The 18,376-nt window shown below is 43.9% G+C and overlaps 1 protein-coding gene across 1 annotated transcript; it reads left to right on the top strand.

The window, feature by feature from the left end:
- The first annotated feature begins 483 nt into the window (after positions 1–483).
- LOC114172673 lies at positions 484–4,827 on the top strand. Its single transcript, XM_028057007.1, has one exon. The coding sequence runs from the start codon at positions 484–486 to the stop codon at positions 4,825–4,827; it is 4,344 nt and encodes a 1,447-aa protein (XP_027912808.1).
- Positions 4,828–18,376: the final 13,549 nt, after the last annotated feature.

The raw sequence follows: 18,376 nt of genomic DNA, 5'->3' as shown, positions 1-18,376 counted from the left end.
GATAACAGAGACACCTCTACCCCATAAATGGAAGGCACCAACAGTCACCTACGACGGAACCACGGACCCAGACGAATTTGTATCCATCTATACCAATCAAATAAGCTTGTACTCCACTGATGATGCAGTGCTATGCAAATCATTCTCAGTAGCCCTCAGGGGATCGGCTCTAGAGTGGTTCATGAGCCTCCCCCCTACACCATCGACTCCTTCGCTACACTCACCTCTACCTTCACCACGCAATTTGACACAAGCAGACGGCATGATCTAACCACAATCGCCCTCCTCAACCTCAGACAAGAAGAAGGAGAACCCCTATGAGTTTTCATTGATAGGTTCGGGGCCATTGCCATGAAGATCAAGGACCTCACCCCTAACCTCATCCTGATGTACATGATGACCTCCCTCAGGCCGTGACCTTTCGCCGACGAGCTGGCAATGCGCCCCCCCCTGAGTATGTAGGAACTTCGCAAGAGAGCGGCCATGTTCATAAGGGTTGAAGACATGAGGCGTTACCAGAACAATGCCCAACCCGCCCCAGCGCGGACAGAGACCAAAAGGACCAACAAAGAGCCCATTCCACGGGACCATAACCGTCCCTCAGAACGCAGACCAGCGAAGTTCTCGAACTATGCCCCCCTCAACGCACCCAGGTCCCGCATACTCGATGAAGTCCTGCAAGCGGAGCTCCTCCCCCCACCCAGGAAGTATCAAAACCCACCCAACGCAGATTTGAGCAAGTATTGTCACTACCACCGCAACAATGGCCACACCACCGACGAATGCGACACCCTACAGGACAAAATCGAAGAACTCATCCGAGCTGGACATCTAAGGCACTATATAAGAGAAGTTGGGGCGGGTCCATGCAGACCCCGTTACGACAGGAACGACAATAGGAGGACCGAGCGACGCAATGACCAGCGAGTCGAACGCCGAGAGCCCAGGAGAGAGCCAGCCAGAACACAGAACGCGGAACGAAGGGAACCACCGCAACCACATCCGCGACGAGCGGATGACAGACCCCCCCTACGAGGAACAATCAATACGATATCAGGAGGATTCGCAGGAGGAGGAAGGTCCTCTTCCTCGAGGAAGAGGCACCTACGGGCCGTCCAGCAAATACACGTAGTATCCAGCCGAACGCAAAGAAGAATGCCGCCCATCACTTTTTCAGACTCTGACTTTCAGGGTACCAACCCCAACCAAGACGACCCCATGGTCATAACTGTAGAAGTCGAGAGCTTCGCGATAAAGAAGGTTCTCATTGACCAGGGAAGCTCCGTGGACATCTTGTATTGGAAAACATTCAACTGGATGCAGATACCTCTCGCTGACCTGACCCCCCACAATGAACCCATATACGGATTCTCAGGCGAGAGAGTCCCCACCAAAGGGTACATAGACCTTCACACAACATTCGGAGAGGGAAGGCAGACCAAAACCATTCCCATTCGCTACTTGGTCGTCGACGCCCACACGTCCTACAACATCCTCCTTGGCCGTCCATCCATCAACGCGCTAGGCGCCATAGTATCCACCCCACACCTTGCGATGAAGTTTCCATCCCCGGAAGGCGACATTATCACAGTACATGGCGACCAACGCGCAGCCAGAGAATGCTACATGGCAAGCCTGAAACTCCCACTCCCACCCTTGACAACCCACAACATTGAACAATCCCAAGCCCACCCCACTCTGTACGGCGATGACTTAGACCCCAGACTAAACTCCGAAACACGCCTCGAACCCGTGGGCGAAACAAGGCAGCTCCCACTCGAACAACAAGGCCACTTCCTCCAGGTTGGAACTTCCCTTCCTAAAGGAGAGGTAGATCACATAGAGCAAGTACTCAGACAGAACGCTGACCTCTTCGCCTGGTCAGCAGCCGACCTCCCCGGCGTTCACCCTAGGATAGCCGCCCACCGGCTATCCGTTTTCCCTAACGCAAAACCCGTCTCCCAGAAAAAAAGAAAGCTTAGAGAAAGTAGAAGACAAGCGGCTATGGCAGAGGCCGAAAAACTAAAACAGGCCGGTTTTGTCGGTGAAGCCCAGTACACAACCTGGCTCGCCAACGTGGTGCTAGTTAAGAAACCCAGCGGGAAGTGGCGTATGTGCGTAGATTACACAGACCTGAACAAGGCCTGCCCCCGGGACGCTTACCCATTACCTAGCATAGACAGACTCATTGATGGGGCCGCAGGACACGCCCTACTGAGCTTCTTAGACGCTTACTCCGGCTATAACCAAATACCCATGGCTGATGAAGATAAAATCAAAACCGCGTTCATAACCGAAGAAGCCAACCTTTACTACAAAGTCATGCCCTTCGGTCTCAAAAACGCCGGCGCTACATACCAACGCTTGATGGACAGAGTCTTCCAGCCACTCTTGGGCAAGACGGTAGAGGTATATGTCGACGACATCATCGTCAAGTCCCCCAACGCACAACAACACTCCTCGGACCTAGCACAAGTCTTCAAAGCCCTGCGCACCTACAAAATCAGGCTCAACCCTGAAAAATGCACATTCGGGGTAGACGGCGGAAAATTCCTGGGCTTCATGCTCACGCAGCGGGGAATCGAGGCCAACCCTAAAAAATGTCAAACCATCATCGACATGAGAAGCCCCGCGAATGTCAAGGAGGTGCAGCGATTAGTGGGCAGACTAACCGCCATCTCGCGCTTCCTCCCCAAGTTGGCAGACAAGATCAAACCAATGATCCAACTCCTGAGAAAGTCGACAAAGTTTACTTGGGATGACAACTGCGAGCAAAATTTCAACACTCTGAAACAACTCCTCACCACCCCCCCGGTCCTAACCAAACCCGATCCCTCCCTCCCCCTTGTTATGTACATAGCCGCGTCCGCAAACGCCATCAGCTCTGCACTCGTCCAAGAAAGGGACAACACCCAACATCCAATATACTTTACGAGCCGCATCCTCCAAGACCCAGAAACGCGATATCAGATGGTAGAGAAAGTAGCCCTCGCAATTATAACAGCGGCGCGTCGCCTGCGACCGTACTTCCAATCACACACGATCATCATCAGAACGGACCATCCCATACAAAAGATCCTGCAAAAACCCGATTTAGCCGGTCGGCTATCCTCCTGGGCCATCGAACTGTCAGAATTTACAATCCGCTATGAACCACATGGACCCATCCGAGCACAATGCCTGGCAGACTTCGCTAATGACCTTCAAGAGCAAGCCCCTTGTGACACCTGGTGGACCATGCACGTAGACGGCTCCTCAAACCCGCTAGGGGCCGGCGCCGGCATAGTACTGGAAGGACCCGGCAACGTCCTCATAGAGCAATCTCTACGTTTCACCTTCAAAACATCCAATAATCAAGCTGAATACGAGGCCATCATAGCCGGCCTCAATTTAGCACAAGACGTTGGCGCACGTAAACTCCTATGCAAGACAGACTCAAAGCTCACCGTAGGACACCTCAACGGTGAGTACCAAATCAAAGATCCCACCCTCGCACAATACTACCACATGGTAGTATCCCTGGCTGAGCACTTCGACACTTTCCAAATTCATCACGTCCCACGAAGCGAAAATACCCGGGCAGACATTCTCTCAAAGCTCGCTAGTACCAAAAAGAAAGGTCGTTACAAGTCACTCCTCCAACACACCATAACCGCACCCTCCATTGAGCAACAAAACCAGTGCTTAAACATTACTACCACCAACACTTGGATGGAGCCTTTCATCAGATACCTAGAAACAGGGGTCATCCCGCCAAACGAAGAAAAAGGGTGGGTGCGGAAAGCGGCACGATACACACTAATTGGGGGCGAACTATTCAGAAGAGGCTTCAGCAAGCCCCTGCTCAAGTGCGTAACTAAGGAAAAGGCCGACTATGTCATCCAAGAAATACACCAAGGCATCTGCGGCTACCACTCAGGACCCAAAACCATGGCCGCTAGGATACTACGCGCCGGATATTACTGGCCCACAATGGAAGAAGACTGCACCACATACGTCCAAAAATGCGTCCAATGCCAAAAGCACGGGCCGGTTACACACATGCACCAGGAAGAACTGCACCACGTCTCCTCACCCTGGCCATTCTCAAAATGGGGGATGGACATAATCGGCCCTTTCGCACCAGGGAAAGGCCAAGTCAAGTTCCTTCTTGTTGCGGTCGACTACTTCTCCAAGTGGATCGAAGCAGAGCCATTAGCCACCATCACAGCCAACCAAGTCCAACGCTTCGTTTGGAAAAACATTATCTGCCGCTATGGAATCCCTCACACAATCATAACCGACAACGGCCGCCAGTTCATAGACAAGGGCCTCGCTGACTTCTACCGCAACCTGAACATTACCCACATAACGAGCTCCGTCGAACACCCTCAAACCAACGGCCAGGCTGAGGCCACTAACAAGGTCATCCTCGGGCAATTGAAGAAACGCTTAGACGGAGCCAAAGGCAAATGGCCAGACGAACTACTCGAAGTGCTATGGGCATATAGATGCACCCCCCAGTCTTCGACCCACGAAGCATCGTATACTCTAGTCTACGGAACAGACGCTGTCATACCAGTGGAAATCGGGGAACCCTCAATCCGACAACAACACCACGATGCACAGATAAACGCCGACTGCATGGCCACACACCTCGACCTCCTTTACGAGACAAGGGAAAAGGCACGAATCCGGGACTTGGCGACCAAATTGAGGGCAGCAAGAAGGTACAACTCCAAGCTGAAACCACGTTCTTTGCACAAAGGAGACCTCGTATGGAGGATGGCTAGCAAAGCCCGCAAGCACGAAGGCAAGTTCTCACCCAACTGGGAAGGACCTTTCTGAGTACTTAAAGAGGTCGGCAAGGGAGCCTATCGCCTGGAAAAACTATCCGGAGAGCCGCTTCCCAACACTTGGAACATCTCTCACCTCAAATTCTATTTTAGCTGAACTACACTTGTAATCTGATGTACTCTTTCCTAACCCGGCATTTTTTCCCTAAGGAGGGTTTTGGCTGGGAAGGTTTTAACGAGGCATCACCCATCAATGAAATACAAGTTTATGCATCTCTATTCACCACAGCTCCCAGCCACTACTCTAAGTGCCGCTGGTCGAATAAGTAACTCCCAGCCACTGCTCTAAGTGCCGCTGGTCGAATAAATTAACTTCCAGCCACTGCTCTAAGTGCCGCTGGTCGAATAAATTAACTCCCAGCCACTGCTCTAAGTGCCGCTGGTCGAATAAATTAACTCCCAGCCACTGCTCTAAGTGTCGCTGGTCGAATAAATTAACTCCCAGCCACTACTCTAAGTGCCGCTGGTCGAATAAATAAACTCCCAGCCACTGCTCTAAGTGCCGTTGGTCGAATAAGTAAACCCCCAGCCACTGCTATAAGTGCCGCTGGTCGAATAACTTAACTCCTACCAACACTCTTAAGTGTTGCTGGTCAAATACGTAAACCCCTAGCCCCTACTCTAAAATACCGCTAGACGAACTTAATAATCACATGCCGCTACGCACGACAAGTTAAACATTCTGGTATACGGGAAATTAAAATTGACAGATTTAAAAACAAAGTATATGACAACACCACCATTTCCATAAATTTCCAAATATAATTACAATGATAACAAAGTTCAATACAGGCACATTCGCCCTCCAAACAAACCGGCAACACACCGACAAAACATTATAGTCCCCACACGGACATACAAAAAAGAACTAAACAAATTTCGGCGTCCTCGCCCCCAATATCTACACTAATGTTACTCTTCAACTTCATCCACCTCGTCGCCCGCCGCGTCCTCCTCCACGCCATCGGCTTCCTCATCAGCAACCACCTGCTCCACCCCCTCATCAACCATGGTGGCCGCTGGAGTCGTCACCAATGTATCTTCATTTGCAATAGTGACCGCTTCCTTCTCAGCCTTGAGCCGGCTAATCTCCGCAACGTCCAGCATACGACCATCGTACACATCCAGATTTACGTTAAAACGACAGTCGGTCACAGACACCTCCCGATACAAGAACTCGGCTTGCCTCAAAGCCTTCTGGAAACCGTTCACATGTTCATTATACACGGCCTGCTGCAGACCAAAAACTTCACTAGCGGCTTCCTCAGCAGCAGCTTCCTTGGCGGCGTTCACCCCATCCAACTCCATTTGCTTAGCTTTCAATTTTTTCTCCAAACCCGCAACACTCCCCTTCAATTTCTTCACCTCAACCTCCAGCCTCGTTTTCTCATCCGCCCAAGCCGCCTGCTCGCGATCCCTTTGCACCTTCAAAGAAGCAACCTCCTCAGCCAACTTTTTCTTATCACCCGCAGCCAGCTCACCCTGCAGCAAAGTCGTCACCCGCCGACTCAACACCATACCCCGCGCCAAGTACTCGCTCATGGCCCGCATAGTCAGCCCCGGGTCAGCAGCCTCCACGACGGCCACCTCCTCGTCACTCAGTTTGAGATCCACACCCTTCCTCATTTGAATCTTCACCTTCTCAAAGCCGCCAAGATCAGGGTTACTCGACCCACTGGACCCAACACCCCCGGTCTTCGCAAGAGCCCTCAGCCTCTTACGATCCTTCCCAACCCCCTTCATCTTAGAAGGAGCCGACCTCTTAGCGACAGGAGGTCGATAAGTATCCACAACCGGGCCAACGAGGTTCGGAGCCTGCGACTGCCCCTCCCCCTTCGCGGCGTTCGCCATCTGGTCTCTGATCTTGGCAAATAAGTCCACTTCCCCACCAACCTTTTTCGCATGGTGCGCCATCACACCTGCACAAAGGAAAATTTTTCAGATTAGTCCAACACAAAACCAACAACAATAAATCAACATACCACATAAGTCACGGCCAGGATTGTCCGTCAAATAACAGCAAACAACCCACTTCCCCGGCACCCTAATCGGCAACATCTCTAACACCTCCACCACCCTCTGGCTATCCGCATCCAAAGCCCCCTTCGACAATGCATCCCTACGCGCCGGCGCACTCGTCCAATAGAAAGGAAACCGAGGCCGCCCCTCATCATCATAATATACCCGCCTCCCGGCAGGTAGCACCCGCACTCGAAAGAACCCATCCTTAAATCTCTTAAACGACTGCGTGAAACCATCCAACAAACTAATCTTCGACCTGCCAACCAAAGATACCCAAGACAACGGGTCCCTCGGACGCGTGATGTAAAAGTACAGGAAACTCTCGGGAGTCGGCGTCAGATAAAGCGCCTTACAAATCAACCGGAAAGCTTGCAAACTCCCCCAGCTGTTAGGATGCAATTGCGTCGGCGCCACGTTTAACAGCCGTAGAACCCCCATCATAAAATCATCCAACGGCAACCGAACATGAAGCTTTGTAAACATACATGCGTACATATAGAAAAAATCACCTTCCAACCCCTCGCGACCATGACACACGGCCTCCACAACACTCACCCTCTCAATAGCCACCATACTAGGGTCCGCCCCCCTTTCAAACAGATAGATGCTATTCATCCACGATCTAAGCAACCTAGACCAACGATACTTTGAAGAGCACGACCTCACCCCCTCAGCCACCCACTCGTACCCACCCCTTCTCGGCCAGAGCGATTCCGCATGCTCATTAGCCGGATCTTCACGCACCTCCCGTTCAACTTCGATGTGCAACGTCTCTGACGAACTCAAGAACTCTAACCTTAGCCCACCAAAGCTCGCACCCGAATCACCTTCATTCGAACCACTAGAAGACGTAGTCGACATACCTCAAAACTGGTCAAACAGAAGACGGCACGCGAACACCAACAAGCGGCAAAGCAACAACACAACAACCACAACGAAACCAGAAGCTAAGAGCGATGAAAATGACCAACGAATCCACTCCTATTTAAAGAACTTAGCCAAAACCCTTCACCTACCACCAAACCCCCCAAAGGCCCAAGGCCCAGCCACCAAAAACCTCCTCGAAAAGCCAACTCTGACACCAGCAGGCTAACCAACAGTCACGTCTTTTCACCTCACCTAACTCCTGACCAAACGTCAGATCAAACAGTACCACCCCCTGGCACCTCTTCAAAGATACCGGCCCAATTATCACAACAACACGGCAATAGTCTACACGTCACTTCTTGCCTCTAGACTGGGAGGCTAGTATGGTACACGGCCAACGGCCAAAAACCACAAATGAAATTTGCACGGCCAACGGCCAAAAACCACAAATGAAATTTGCAAAATAGTCTATACGTCACTTCTTGCCTCTAGACTGGGAGGCTAGTATGGTACACGGCCAACGGCCAAAAACCACAAATGAAATTTGCACGGCCAACGGCCAAAAACCACAAATGAAATTTGCAAAATAGTCTATACGTCACTTCTTGCCTCTAGACTAGGAGGCTGATGTCCCAACCATACCCAAGTAGACGGCCATCAGAGAGCACGATGGCCGCCTACCACACAGTCGCCTTCGCACAGAACCAGGCAGCCATCAGAGAGCGCGATGGCCGCCTACCACGCAGAGCCGCTTACCACACAGGAACCCCTTCGTATGGACAGCACGGCCCCCACCTAGCTCCACACCCCCATGTTAAACCACGTGGCCGGCAAGCCGAAGCCCGACAGCCGATTTCCACACGAAAGGCACCCTCCCAAAAGAAAGCCCCCCTTTTTATGCATCTCATGGCCGAGCACCGGACGCCGCCAACACCTGAAGGACATGAAGGACCCCTTGGTAAATTCTCCCCTTTTACACTAGATCCAAGAATGGCTAAAAAAGGAGTATTGGGCCAGAAAGCCCATCCCAGGTAGGACCCACAAGTAAAAAGGTATAAATAGCACACTATCCCATGCATTCATTACGCATTAATTATTCTCTGAAACCCTGACATCACCAGTGCTGACTTAGGCATCGGAGTGTCTTTTGCAGGTCTCCTGCGCCGCCCTCAAGCCCCCTCTGACGAGAGAAGACCGGCCCCGAGAAGACGTACAAGACCCTTGGTTGATTTGTGGATTACAGACCTCGGTCCCTTGAGAACATGGAAAAGGTAGTAGAGAATAAGGTGCTTAATCGAAGGCCACCCATGTTCAGTTGCATTCGTTTACGAAAGCAACAACAATGTTGTAAGCCCAAGATTGGAGGAGAAACTCCAGTTACCTACAAGCTTTCATCCGAATCAAGCAAGGATCAAATTCAGTACAGGACAATGTGTGAAAGAAGTATTGTGTGATATTACTCCCACGAACTCTTGTCATCTTCTTTTGAGATGGCCATGGCTTCATTTTAAAGCGCTCAATCTTGATGAACGTTCCCTTTATTTGAGGCATGAGGGACATGAAATGAAGTTGAAATTTATGACATCAAGACAAGCCAGTAAGGATCAACATAGGGTGAAGGAGAAAATAGAAAAAGAAAGAATAGAAAAAGAAGAAATATAAACTGCAGAAGGAAGGGAAATTAAAGAAAAGAAAAGGAAGTAAAGAAAAAGATTATGGAAAAAGTAGTAGAGAACAAGGTGTTTAATCGAAGGACACCAATGTTCAGTTGCATTCGTTTACGAAAGCGACAACAATGTTGTAAGCCAAAGATTGGTGGAGAAACTCAAGTTACCAACAAACTTTCATCCAAATCAAGCAAGGATCAAATTTAGTACATGACAATGTGGGAAAGAAGTATTACGTGATATTGCTCCCACGAACTCTTGTCATCTTCTTTTGAGATGGGCTTGGCTTCATTTTACAACGGTCAATCTTGATGAACGTTACCTTTATTTGAGGCATGAAGGACATGAAATGAAGTTGAAATTTATCACACCAAGGAAAGCCAAGAAGGATTAACATGCCTTGAAGGAGAAAATAGAAAAAGAAGAAATATAAACTGCAGAAGGAAGGGAAATTGAAGAAAAAGAAAAGGAAGTAAAGAAAAAGATTATGGAAAAAGTAGTAGAGAACAAGGTGTTTAATCGAAGGCCACCAATGTTTAGTTCCATTCGTTTACGAAAGCGACAACAATGTTGTAATCCAAAGATTGGTGGAGAAACTCAAGTTACCAACAAGCTTTCATCCAAATCAAGCAAGGATCAAATTCAGTACCTGACAATGTGTGAAAGAAGTATTATGTGAAATTGCTCCCACGAATTCTTGTCATCTTCTTTTGAGATGGGCATGGCTTCATTTTAAAACGATCAATCTTGATGAACGTTCCCTTTATTTGAGGCATGAGGGACATGTGATGAAGTTGAAATTTATGACACCAAGACAAGCCAAGAAGGATCAACATACGTTGAAGGAGAAAATAGAAAATGAAGAAATATAAACTGCAGAAGGAAGGGAAATTGAAGAAAAAGAAAAGGAAGTAAAGAAAAAGATTATGGAAAAGGTAGTAGAGACCAAGGTGTTTAATGGAAGGCCACCCATGTTCAGTTGCATTCGTTTACAGAAGCGACAACAATGTTGTAAGCCAAAGATTGGTGGAGAAACTCAAGTTACCAACAAGCTTTCATCCAAATCAAGCAAGGATCAAATTCAGTACATGACAATGTGTGAAAGAAGTATTATGTGATATTACTCCCACGAACTCTTGTCATCTTCTTTTGAGATGGCATGGCTTCATTTTAAACGCTCAATCTTGATGAACGTTCCCTTTATTTGAGGCATGAGGGACATGAAATGAAGTTGAAATTTATGACACCAAGACAAGCAAGAAGGATCAACATACGTTGAAGGAGAAAATAGAAAAAGAAGAAGAAATATAAACTGCAGAAGGAAGGGAAATTGAAGAAAAAGAAAAGGAAGTAAAGAAAAAGATTATGGAAAAGTAGTAGAGAACAAGGTGTTTAATCGAAGGCCACCATGTTCAGTTGCATTCGTTTACGAAAGCGACAACAATGTTGTAAGCCAAAGATTGGTGGAGAAACTCAAGTTACCAACAAGCTTTCATCCAAATCAAGCAAGGATCAAATTCAGTACATGACAATGTGTGAAAGAAGTATTATGTGATATTGCTCCCACGAACTCTTGTCATCTTCTTTTGAGATGGGCATGGCTTCATTTTAAAACGATCAATCTTGATGAACGTTCCCTTTATTTGAGGCATGAGGGACATGAATGAAGTTGAAATTTATGACACCAAGACAAGCCAAGAAGGATCAACATACGTTGAAGGAGAAAATAGAAAAAGAAGAATAGAAAAGAAGAAATATAAACTGCAGAAGGAAGGGAAATTGAAGAAAAAGAAAAGGAAGTAAAGAAAAAGATTATGGAAAAGGTAGTAGAGAACAAGGTGTTTAATCGAAGGCCACCCATGTTAGTTGCATTCGTTTACGAAGCGACAACAATGTTGTAAGCCAAAGATTGGTGGAGAAACTCAAGTTACCAACAAGCTTTCATCCAATCAAGCAAGGATCAAATTCAGTACATGACAATGTGTGAAAGAAGTATTATGTGATATTGCTCCCACGAACTCTTGTCATCTTCTTTTGAGATGGGCATGGCTTCATTTTAAACGCTCAATCTTGATGAACGTTCCCTTTATTTGAGGCATGAGGGACATGAAATGAAGTTGAAATTTATGACACCAAGACAAGCCAAGAAGGATCAACATACGTTGAAGGAGAAAATAGAAAAAGAAGAAGAAATATAAACTGCAGAAGGAAGGGAAATTGAAGAAAAAGAAAAGGAAGTAAAGAAAAAGATTATGGAAAAGGTAGTAGAGAACAAGGTGTTTAATCGAAGGCCACCCATGTTTAGTTGCATTCGTTTACGAAGCGACAACAATGTTGTAAGCCAAAGATTGGTGGAGAAACTCAAGTTACCAACAAGCTTTCATCCAAATCAAGCAAGGATCAAATTCAGTACATGACAATGTGTGAAAGAAGTATTATGTGATATTGCTCCCACGAACTCTTGTCATCTTCTTTTGAGATGGGCATGGCTTCATTTTAAAACGCTCAATCTTGATGAACGTTCCCTTTATTTGAGGCATGAGGGACATGAAATGAAGTTGAAATTTATGACACCAAGACAAGCCAAGAAGGATCAACATACGTTGAAGGAGAAAATAGAAAAGAAAGAATAGAAAAAGAAGAAATATAAACTGCAGAAGGAAGGGAAATTGAAGAAAAAGAAAAGGAAGTAAAGAAAAAGATTATGGAAAAGGTAGTAGAGAACAAGGTGTTTAATCGAAGGCCACCCATGTTTAGTTGCATTCGTTTACGAAAGCGACAACAATGTTGTAAGCCAAAGATTGGTGGAGAAACTCAAGTTACCAACAAGCTTTCATCCAATCAAGCAAGGATCAAATTCAGTACATGACAATGTGTGAAAGAAGTATTATGTGATATTGCTCCCACGAACTCTTGTCATCTTCTTTTGAGATGGGCATGGCTTCATTTTAAAACGTCAATCTTGATGAACGTTCCCTTTATTTGAGGCATGAGGGACATGAAATGAAGTTGAAATTTATGACACCAAGACAAGCCAAGAAGGATCAACATACGTTGAAGGAGAAAATAGAAAAAGAAAGAATAGAAAAAGAAGAAATATAAACTGCAGAAGGAAGGGAAATTGAAGAAAAAGAAAAGGAAGTAAAGAAAAAGATTATGGAAAAGGTAGTAGAGAACAAGGTGTTTAATCGAAGGCCACCCATGTTAGTTGCATTCGTTTACGAAAGCGACAACAATGTTGTAAGCCAAAGATTGGTGGAGAAACTCAAGTTACCAACAAGCTTTCATCCGAATCAAGCAAGGATCAAATTCAGTACATGACAATGTGTGAAAGAAGTATTATGTGATATTGCTCCCACGAACTCTTGTCATCTTCTTTTGAGATGGGCATGGCTTCATTTTAAACGCTCAATCTTGATGAACGTTCCCTTTATTTGAGGCATGAGGGACATGAAATGAAGTTGAAATTTATGACACCAAGACAAGCAAGAAGGATCAACATACGTTGAAGGAGAAAATAGAAAAAGAAAGAATAGAAAAAGAAGAAATATAAACTGCAGAAGGAAGGGAAATTGAAGAAAAAGAAAAGGAAGTAAAGAAAAAGATTATGGAAAAGGTAGTAGAGAACAAGGTGTTTAATCGAAGGCCACCCATGTTAGTTGCATTCGTTTACGAAAGCGACAACAATGTTGTAAGCCAAAGATTGGTGGAGAAACTCAGTTACCAACAAGCTTTCATCCGAATCAAGCAAGGATCAAATTCAGTACATGACAATGTGTGAAAGAAGTATTATGTGATATTGCTCCCACGAACTCTTGTCATCTTCTTTTGAGATGGGCATGGCTTCATTTTAAAACGCTCAATCTTGATGAACGTTCCCTTTATTTGAGGCATGAGGGACATGAAATGAAGTTGAAATTTATGACACCAAGACAAGCCAAGAAGGATCAACATACGTTGAAGGAGAAAATAGAAAAAGAAAGAATAGAAAAAGAAGAAATATAAACTGCAGAAGGAAGGGAAATTGAAGAAAAAGAAAAGGAAGTAAAGAAAAAGATTATGGAAAAGGTAGTAGAGAACAAGGTGTTTAATCGAAGGCCACCCATGTTTAGTTGCATTCGTTTACGAAAGCGACAACAATGTTGTAAGCCAAAGATTGGTGGAGAAACTCAAGTTACCAACAAGCTTTCATCCGAATCAAGCAAGGATCAAATTCAGTACATGACAATGTGTGAAAGAAGTATTATGTGATATTGCTCCCACGAACTCTTGTCATCTTCTTTTGAGATGGGCATGGCTTCATTTTAAAACGCTCAATCTTGATGAACGTTCCCTTTATTTGAGGCATGAGGGACATGAAATGAAGTTGAAATTTATGACACCAAGACAAGCCAAGAAGGATCAACATACGTTGAAGGAGAAAATAGAAAAAGAAAGAATAGAAAAAGAAGAAATATAAACTGCAGAAGGAAGGGAAATTGAAGAAAAAGAAAAGGAAGTAAAGAAAAAGATTATGGAAAAGGTAGTAGAGAACAAGGTGTTTAATCGAAGGCCACCCATGTTTAGTTGCATTCGTTTACGAAAGCGACAACAATGTTGTAAGCCAAAGATTGGTGGAGAAACTCAAGTTACCAACAAGCTTTCATCCGAATCAAGCAAGGATCAAATTCAGTACAGGACAATGTGTGAAAGAAGTATTATGTGATATTGTTCCCACGAACTCTTGTCATCTTCTTTTGAGATGGGCATGGCTTCATTTTAAAACGCTCAATCTTGATGAACGTTCCCTTTATTTGAGGCATGAGGGACATGAAATGAAGTTGAAATTTATGACACCAAGACAAGCCAAGAAGGATCAACATACGTTGAAGGAGAAAATAGAAAGAAAGAAAGAAGAAATATAAACTGCAGAAGGAAGGGAAATTGAAGAAAAAGAAAAGGAAGTAAAGAAAAAGATTATGGAAAAGGTAGTAGAGAACAAGGTGTTTAATCGAAGGCCACCCATGTTTAGTTGCATTCGTTTACGAAAGCGACAACAATGTTGTAAGCCAAAGATTGGTGGAGAAACTCAAGTTACCAACAAGCTTTCATCCGAATCAAGCAAGGATCAAATTCAGTACAAGACAATGTGTGAAAGAAGTATTATGTGATATTGCTCCCACGAACTCTTGTCATCTTCTTTTGAGATGGGCATGGCTTCATTTTAAAACGCTCAATCTTGATGAATGTTCCCTTTATTTGAGGCATGAGGGACATGAAATGAAGTTGAAATTATGACACCAAGACAAGCCAAGAAGGATCAACATACGTTGAAGGAGAAAATAGAAAAGAAAGAATAGAAAAAGAAGAAAATAAACTGCAGAAGGAAGGGAAATTGAAGAAAAAGAAAAGGAAGTAAAGAAAAAGATATGGAAAAGGTAGTAGAGAACAAGGTGTTTAATCGAAGGCCACCCATGTTTAGTTGCATTCGTTTACGAAAGCGACAACAATGTTGTAAGCCAAAGATTGGTGGAGAAACTCAGTTACCAACAAGCTTTCACCGAATCAAGCAAGGATCAAATTCAGTACATGACAATGTGTGAAAGAAGTATTATGTGATATTGCTCCCACGAACTCTTGTCATCTTCTTTTGAGATGGGCATGGCTTCATTTTAAAACGCTCAATCTTGATGAACGTTCCCTTTATTTGAGGCATGAGGGACATGAAATGAAGTTGAAATTTATGACACCAAGACAAGCCAAGAAGGATCAACATACGTTGAAGGAGAAAATAGAAAAAGAAAGAATAGAAAAAGAAGAAAATAAACTGCAGAAGGAAGGGAAATTGAAGAAAAGAAAAGGAAGTAAAGAAAAAGATTATGGAAAAGGTAGTAGAGAACAAGGTGTTTAATCGAAGGCCACCCATGTTTAGTTGCATTCGTTTACGAAAGCGACAACAATGTTGTAAGCCAAAGATTGGTGGAGAAACTCAAGTTACCAACAAGCTTTCACCCGAATCAAGCAAGGATCAAATTCAGTACATGACAATCTGTGAAAGAAGTATTATGTGATATTGCTCCCACGAACTCTTGTCATCTTCTTTTGAGATGGGCATGGCTTCATTTTAAAACGCTCAATCTTGATGAACGTTCCCTTTATTTGAGGCATGAGGGACATGAAATGAAGTTGAAATTTATGACACCAAGACAAGCCAAGAAGGATCAACATACGTTGAAGGAGAAAATAGAAAAAGAAAGAATAGAAAAGAAGAAAATAAACTGCAGAAGGAAGGGAAATTGAAGAAAAAGAAAAGGAAGTAAAGAAAAAGATTATGAAAAGGTAGTAGAGAACAAGGTGTTTAATCGAAGGCCACCCATGTTTAGTTGCATTCGTTTACGAAAGCGACAACAATGTTGTAAGCCAAAGATTGGTGGAGAAACTACAGTTACCAACAAGCTTTCACCCGAATCAAGCAAGGATCAAATTCAGTACATGACAATGTGTGAAAGAAGTATTATGTGATATTGCTCCCACGAACTCTTGTCATCTTCTTTTGAGATGGGCATGGCTTCATTTTAAAACGATCAATCTTGATGAACGTTCCCTTTATTTGAGGCATGAGGGACATGAAATGAAGTTGAAATTTATGACACCAAGACAAGCCAAGAAGGATCAACATACGTTGAAGGAGAAAATAGAAAAAGAAAGAATAGAAAAGAAGAAAATAAACTGTAGAAGGAAGGGAAATTGAAGAAAAAGAAAAGGAAGTAAAGAAAAAGATTATGGAAAAGGTAGTAGAGAACAAGGTGTTTAATCGAAGGCCACCCATGTTTAGTTGCATTCGTTTACGAAAGCGACAACAATGTTGTAAGCCAAAGATTGGTGGAGAAACTCAAGTTACCAACAAGCTTTCATCCGAATCAAGCAAGGATCAAATTCAGTACAGGACAATGTGTGAAAGAAGTATTATGTGATATTGTCCCACGAACTCTTGTCATCTTCTTTGAGATGGGCATGGCTTCATTTTAAAACGCTCAATCTTGATGAACGTTCCCTTTATTTGAGGCATGAGGGACATGAAATGAAGTTGAAATTTATGACACCAAGACAAGCCAAGAAGGATCAACATAAGTTGAAGGAGAAAATAGAAAAAGAAAGAATAGAAAAAGAAGAAAATAAACTACAGAAGGAAGGGAAATTGAAGAAAAGAAAAGGAAGTAAAGAAAAAGATTAGGAAAAGGTAGTAGAGAACAAGGTGTTTAATCGAAGGCCACCCATGTTTAGTTGCATTCGTTTACGAAAGCGACAACAATGTTGTAAGCCAACATTGGTGGAGAACTACAGTTACCAACAAGCTTTCATCCGAATCAAGCAAGGATCAAATTCAGTACAGGACAATGTGTGAAAGAAGTATTATGTGATATTGTTCCCACGAACTCTTGTCATCTTCTTTTGAGATGGGCATGGCTTCATTTTAAAACGCTCAATCTTGATGAACGTTCCCTTTATTTGAGGCATGAGGGACATGAAATGAAGTTGAAATTTATGACACCAAGACAAGCCAAGAAGGATCAACATAGTTGAAGGAGAAAATAGAAAAAGAAAGAATAGAAAAAGAAGAAAATAAACTGCAGAAGGAAGGGAAATTGAAGAAAAGAAAAGGAAGTAAAGAAAAAGATTAGGAAAAGGTAGTAGAGAACAAGGTGTTTAATCGAAGGCCACCCATGTTTAGTTGCATTCGTTTACGAAAGCGACAACATGTTGTAAGCCAAAATTGGTGGAGAACCTACAGTTACCAACAAGCTTTCACCCGAATGAAGCAAGGATCAAATTCAGTAGATGACAATCTGTGAAGAAGTATTATGTGATATTGCCCCCAGAACTCGTCATCTTCTTTTGAGATGGGCATGGCTTCATTTTAAAAGCTCAATCTTGATGAACGTTCCCTTTATTTGAGGCATGAGGGACATGAAATGAAGTTGAAATTTATGACACCAAGATAAGCCAAGAAGGACAACATACGTTGAAGGAGAAAATAGAAAAAGAAAGAATAGAAAAAGAAGAAAAATAAACTGCAGAAGGAATGGAAATTGAAGAAAAAGAAAAGGAAGTAAAGAAAAAGATTATGAAAAAGGTAGTAGAGAACAAGGTGTTTAATCAAAGGCCACCCATCTTTAGTTGCATTCGTTTACGAAAGCGACAACAATGTTGTAAGCTAAAGATTGGTGGAGAAACTCAAGTTACCAACAAGCTTTCATCCGAATCAAGCAAGGATCAAATTCAGTACAGGACAATGTGTGAAAGAAGTATTATGTGATATTATTCCCACGAACTCTTGTCATCTTCTTTTGAGATGGGCATGGCTTCATTTTAAAACGCTCAATCTTGATGAATGTTCCATTTATTTGAGGCATGAGGGACATGAAATGAAGTTGAAATTCATGACACCAAGACAAGCAAGAAGGATCAACATACGTTGAAGGAGAATATAGAAAAAGAAGAACTATAAACTGCAAAAGGAAGGGAAATTGAAGAAAAAGAAAAGGAAGTAAACAAAAAGATTATGGAAAAGGTAGTAGAGAACAAGGTGTTTAATCAAAGGCCACCCATGTTTTGTTGCATTCGTTTACGAAAGCGACAACAATGTTTGATGAAGGATTATCTTGTTCCTTTTTAAGATTATTGAATATGGTGTAGTTGATTAAGAAAGCTAAGTGAAATCCCCACTGGACATTAAGATAGCAAGCTATCTAGATGTGAAGGTTCCTTTCACAAAGCTCAAGAGAAGAAGATGATGGATTGATTCAAAACAAAAAGGAAATGGAAGGCACATAAACCATAGAAAACCAAGAACAATTAAAGGAAGAAGAAAATATAAAATGGAAATGAAAGAAATGGTAAAAATGTGAGAAGCACGCCACTACAAGGCTAAGCTAGAAGCCATGGCAACCTTGAAGATGAGTGGATGTGTGCCGCCACTTGCTATGCAAGATAAGGCTTAAAAGT

This window comes from Vigna unguiculata, unplaced genomic scaffold (genome assembly GCF_004118075.2).
Source record: "Vigna unguiculata cultivar IT97K-499-35 unplaced genomic scaffold, ASM411807v1 contig_675, whole genome shotgun sequence".
NCBI classification, from domain to species: domain Eukaryota; kingdom Viridiplantae; phylum Streptophyta; class Magnoliopsida; order Fabales; family Fabaceae; genus Vigna; species Vigna unguiculata.
Note: the sequence above shows the minus strand (reverse complement) of the source record. Positions and strands in the feature narration are given on the sequence as shown.

What these genes read in the sequence shown, in the direction of transcription:
- LOC114172673 (XM_028057007.1), top strand. Translation starts at nt 484, where the DNA reads ATGTTCATAAGGGTTGAAGACATGAGGCGTTACCAGAACAATGCCCAA.